We start from the raw sequence: 4,847 nt of genomic DNA, 5'->3' as shown, positions 1-4,847 counted from the left end.
TGCGGGAATCCAGGATGGCGGCGGCCGTGGTCGGAGTCTCCTTGAGGCGCCGCATCCCCGGGCCGGTGCTGAGGGCGGCCGCGCTGCAGGTGGGGGCGGGGGCTGCGCCCGCCTGGCGTGTGACGGGCCGCAGCGTGATCGCATCATCGCTATTCGTCATAGTAGCTGCTATATTATGATTAATTATATATAATATTATTATTATAGGATATGCTAATCTATATAATGACACTGTGTTGATTTATAGCAATGTCCTGCATATAATATAGCGTAAGTGTAACCTAATATCATATAATACGTATAATATATACTATAAGTATCTATCTCGTTATGTTATGTGCCGTGCATTGCTATATACTAGCATTGCATCGTTATGTAATATAACTTATAGAGATACGTGCAGTGCAGTCGTGTGTATATACATATATAGGAATGTAGTATGTAGTAATATTATATATGATGCATCATATAGTATCATGTACTATTAATGTGCCATCAGTAATAGACATTAATAGCACATTATACCATAATGTGCTACTAATATGGTATAACGTGCCATTAATGTGGCATCGTGTGCTATTAATGTCTATTAATGTGCTACTAATATGGTATAACGTGCCATTAATGTGATATCATATTAATGTGCTGTGATAATCCCTGGCAGAGGCCGTGCCCCCGCGGTAGGGGAAGGCTGGGCTAGTCTGACGGGGGGGGATCCCTTCCTGCCCCCAGCACAAGTGGGGCCGAGCCCGAGCAGACGGGCAGGACCCTCTGGGTCTCCCTCCCCAGGCTGCAACCAGCACCTCTGGGGGAGGCTTAAATCCCCCCGACTCTGCTACTCACCCACCTCCCTGCTACCAAAGTGTGGGAAACCCCCCCCAGCAGAGCACAGGCGCTGTGGTGTCTAAATCAGCCCCGATGAGGATGCATCCAGCTTCTGCTTGACCCTCTTCAGTGGTGGAGAGCACGCAGCTTCCCCAGGCGTCCGTGCCACGGTCTACCAGCGAAGGAGTTTGTCCCGGTCTTCAGCCTAAATGCGTTTTGCTGCAGCGTCAAGCCGTTGCTCCACATCCTCCTCTCTCTGGTGATGAGCGCTGCTTTGGCAGCGCCGTCTCCATGCCGGTTTGATGCATGCGGAGCTGTGGGTGTGAGCCCGCCGAGGAAAGTGCTCCGTTAGTAGAGGGGGTCACTCGTTGTGCATCCGCTGATGCCGTGGGGCAGCGCAGGTGAAGACGGGGATGGGAGCAGGGGTTCATAACAAGTGCTGCAAAGGGGGGATGTGAAGCAAAGTGCACCAGCCAGCGACCACGGGCCCTCTGATGAAGCCAGGCAGCCAGTGGAGGCTGCCCAGATACATGAGCAGAAGAGGAGTAGGAAGACAGCCTTACAGTTAGTGGGGTCATCCTGGCTAGGGCCTCCATCCTGGTCTGCCACATCCAGGCGTGTGCATGCCATCTGTGTGCCAGACTGATGCCAGCCGTGCACAGTCACCAGCCCCAGATCCAAGACAACTTTGGAGCTGAGCTGAGTACACCAACGGGCACGCCTGCCGCGCAGCCCCTGAGAGCGTCCGAGTACCTGTTCAGCAGTGCTCAGAGGTGGCTGCATCGCCTCCTCCTTGGGATGTGGATGCGGCCTGCGTCCTGGTGGTGGTGCTGCCGACCAGCTCTGAGAGGCTGTTCTGTGATTTGGGTGCAGGTCTGCCGTGGGGCACAGACAGCAGCTGCCGCAGCTTCCGCTCCCCAGACAGAGCCACGGATCAAGAAATTTGCTATCTACAGATGGGATCCGGACAAGCATGAGGACAAGCCCCACATGCAGACCTATGAGATTGACTTGAATAAGTAAGTATGCACCTCGAAACTTGCACATGCTTGGCACTTGCACTCGGCCAGAAGGCTGATCTGTGCAGGTTACGTCGCCTCTTGGTTTTGGACCTGTGAAAAAGCATTTAAGAGTGTGGCTGTGGGCTTAAGTTAGACCTTCTCTAGCTGCTGTTTGGAAAACACTGTGATTAGTGCAGCATGATCGTGCCTCAATAGTGCAATGTGGTTTTGCCAGCATAGATGAAACCAAATCTTGTATTTAGGCTTAACGACCCTTAGTACAGCCACCAAGTAGAGTTTCCTTAACTGGATGGTTACACCGGCCTTTCACGTGCAAGCAGAATTGTCAGGGATGCAGATTCCAGCTCGGATGTCTCCCAGCACATTTAAAAGTGCAGCTTTATTTCTCAGTGTCTGTAAGCTGGTGTCCCCAAGGTATGTTAATGGCACGCGTGTGCTCAAGAGTAGTGTGACTTGGGGACGTGACACAGTAGTTATGTGTGCGCTTAAATGGAGGTGCTACTTGGCCCGTAGATTGAGAAGGTGATTCTGCGGAAATGATGGAAACTACGTCGGTCCTTTCTACGACTGCACACGTGCTTATGCTGCTTAATGATGCGATTCATAACTCTAGATATTGTGTAAATTCTTAGCTACTTTTTGAGCTATGAGCAAGAGCATTTTTCCCCTCTGCAGTTAGCAAGAAGGGTACAGCCTTCCTCTGGGATATGGAAACCTTTGTACAGTTCCCCATGCCTTTATTTTTCATGACTTGATCGCCACGGTGCTGTTTATGAAGGGAGCCGCCTCAAGCTCATTTTGAAACTTCCAGCTAATGCACAATGTAGCTTATTAAGCAGCAGCTGATAGAGAGAGCAAAGTACATTGCGCTGTGTAGTCAACAATATCTTCTAAGTTCTGGGTGGAGTTTCAGGTTTTGTGTTCTTATCTATTACATAAAACCTTGTCCAAGCTTCTCTGTTCATGTGTACAGTTCAGGCATGGTTGTGAATGAAGAGAGACAACCTTGCAGTGTCCTGGATTGAGAGGGCTTGAGTGGTAAAGGAAGAGAGAGAGAGAGAGAGAGGTGTTTTCAAATACTTGTGTTCTATTATAGGTGTGGGCCTATGGTGCTTGATGCTCTGATCAAGATAAAAAATGAGATGGACGCCACCTTGACCTTCCGTAGGTCATGTAGGGAAGGTAAGGCATGCGCCTTTTTTTTTCCCTCAGTCTGCTGTGTCGAGGATGATTCAGTGCACTGTGTTCTCACAAGATACTTGTCCAAACAAAGGTGACTGCTGAGAGCAAAAGTAAAGCACAGCACACTTGACCTGTCTTTGATTCAAGTGCTAGATTCAGATCATTCGTTAATGGATCAAAACGGTCATATGATCTGTGTTGTCTGGGCACTTCAGGCAAATGATAGCCCTTGAATTCATTTTGATTGACTGGAAAGGTTGGAAAAGTTGTCAGAAATTGTTTGACTGGATAAAATGATGGCATTAGGGAATATCAACGGTGGTGGTGATGGTAGGATTCACTTCTGGTATGTGTGGTTGTATGTGCTAGTAACAATCCCACTATGTGGGATACCCTGAAGTATAAGGGTTTGCAGGGAGCTCTTACTGCTTCAAATCTGGAAAGATCAATTGGAGGAGACTTTCTGTAACAAGTAATTAATTGCGGAGGACTTGCAAATACTTATGTTCAGGTATTGCAGAGCGTTTGATCCCTTTTTAAAACCAGAAGGGACCATTGCGATCATCACCTAGTCTGATTTTTCAGTGTAACGTAGACCACAGAATGTCCATGAATTAATTCCCTCGTCAAATGCAGTAGCTGTAGTTGAAATAGATGATTTTGAAAAAAGAAATGCTGTTTCAGTTTCTAGTGATGAAGGATTTACTGCAGCCTTTGGTAAACTGCTCAAATGGTTAGTTTCCTTGCTGTATTCTAATATTATTATGACTTACTAAATGGAAGAGCTTCCTATTAAATTGCTTTTTGCCCTGCAGATACTTAAAAGGTCACTTGATCACACTATAACCTCATCTCTGATAAGGTAGATAATTGGAGTCCTTAAGGCACACTTTCCAATCTTCTCTTCGTTCTCATGGCTGCTCTTTGAACCATCTTTAATTTAGCATTACCTGCCTTGAATTGTGGATGCCAGAACTGGACACATTTTTCCAGTAGCAGTCACAGCAGAACCATACTCGGATAATGGAGCCTCTCTACTCCTGTCTGTATAGCCAAGACTTGTATTGGCATTTTCAGCTCGTGTTGCACTGGGACCTGCAATACAGGATCTATTTTACTCTCCTGCCCTCTTTGTTTATTTGAGGGACTTTTTCTCAATGTAAGAATTAGCCTTTCAGAACAGACTGCTGTTCCATCTAGTGAGTGCCTTACTTGAGAGTAGATTCTCAAGAGCAAAGTGTCAGGAACTGTGGAAGGGGCAATAATAGAATAACCTGCCCGTAAACGAAGTTTCTTCCTAGGCATTGAGACTCATTGACTGGCTTATCCCTTAAACCAAGGTTTTTAATGTCCCTCTAAGATGTTTTTTTTCCTAATGCATTAATGTGTTGCATTTTCCATATAAATGATGAATCCTTTTTACTGAAAATACCAAGCTCTTGTCCACTGTGCTAGCAAACCAAAGGTCAGCAGAATTCCAGTTATGTAAAAGTGTTCCGGTTTGGCAAGTCTGAATTTGTTACTTTAGCTACATTGGCTGTTTTTTTTGCACGCACGTTACTGGAAGGCAAACAGCAGTATCCACCAGAGTGTGTCAGTGCGCTGCATTATTTTATAAAAACCTATGTGGTCTTCTCACTAAGCTAAACTTCATCGCTGTGTTTCAGACCCCTCCTCCTCCCCATGTGAAAGAGGTTTTTTATGCCTTTGTTTCTTTTAATCAATCAGCTTGGCACCTCTGCTGTTTCTGCTGCAGGTTTGTTTGGTTTTTTTGTGGGGGGAATGAAGTGCCTGAATACAGGGGTGTTGTTTGTTGCT

The 4,847-nt window shown here is 46.6% G+C and overlaps 1 protein-coding gene across 1 annotated transcript in view; it reads left to right on the top strand.

Annotated features, from left to right (window-relative positions):
- Window positions 1-6: 6 nt before the first annotated feature.
- Window positions 7-4,847, top strand: part of SDHB (succinate dehydrogenase complex iron sulfur subunit B) — a 13,073-nt gene continuing 8,232 nt past the window's right edge. The window contains exons 1-3 of the mRNA XM_006023221.1: window positions 7-89; window positions 1,699-1,844; window positions 2,944-3,029. Of these exons, the coding sequence (XP_006023283.2) occupies window positions 15-89; window positions 1,699-1,844; window positions 2,944-3,029 (307 nt within the window). The 5' untranslated portion in view covers window positions 7-14. The remainder of the gene's footprint in view (window positions 90-1,698; window positions 1,845-2,943; window positions 3,030-4,847) is intronic.

The sequence above is a fragment of the Alligator sinensis genome, unplaced genomic scaffold, assembly GCF_000455745.1.
Source record: "Alligator sinensis unplaced genomic scaffold, ASM45574v1 scaffold512_1, whole genome shotgun sequence".
Taxonomy (NCBI): domain Eukaryota; kingdom Metazoa; phylum Chordata; order Crocodylia; family Alligatoridae; genus Alligator; species Alligator sinensis.
The sequence above is the reverse complement of the archived record's forward strand: the minus strand, read 5'-3'. Positions and strand labels throughout refer to the sequence as shown.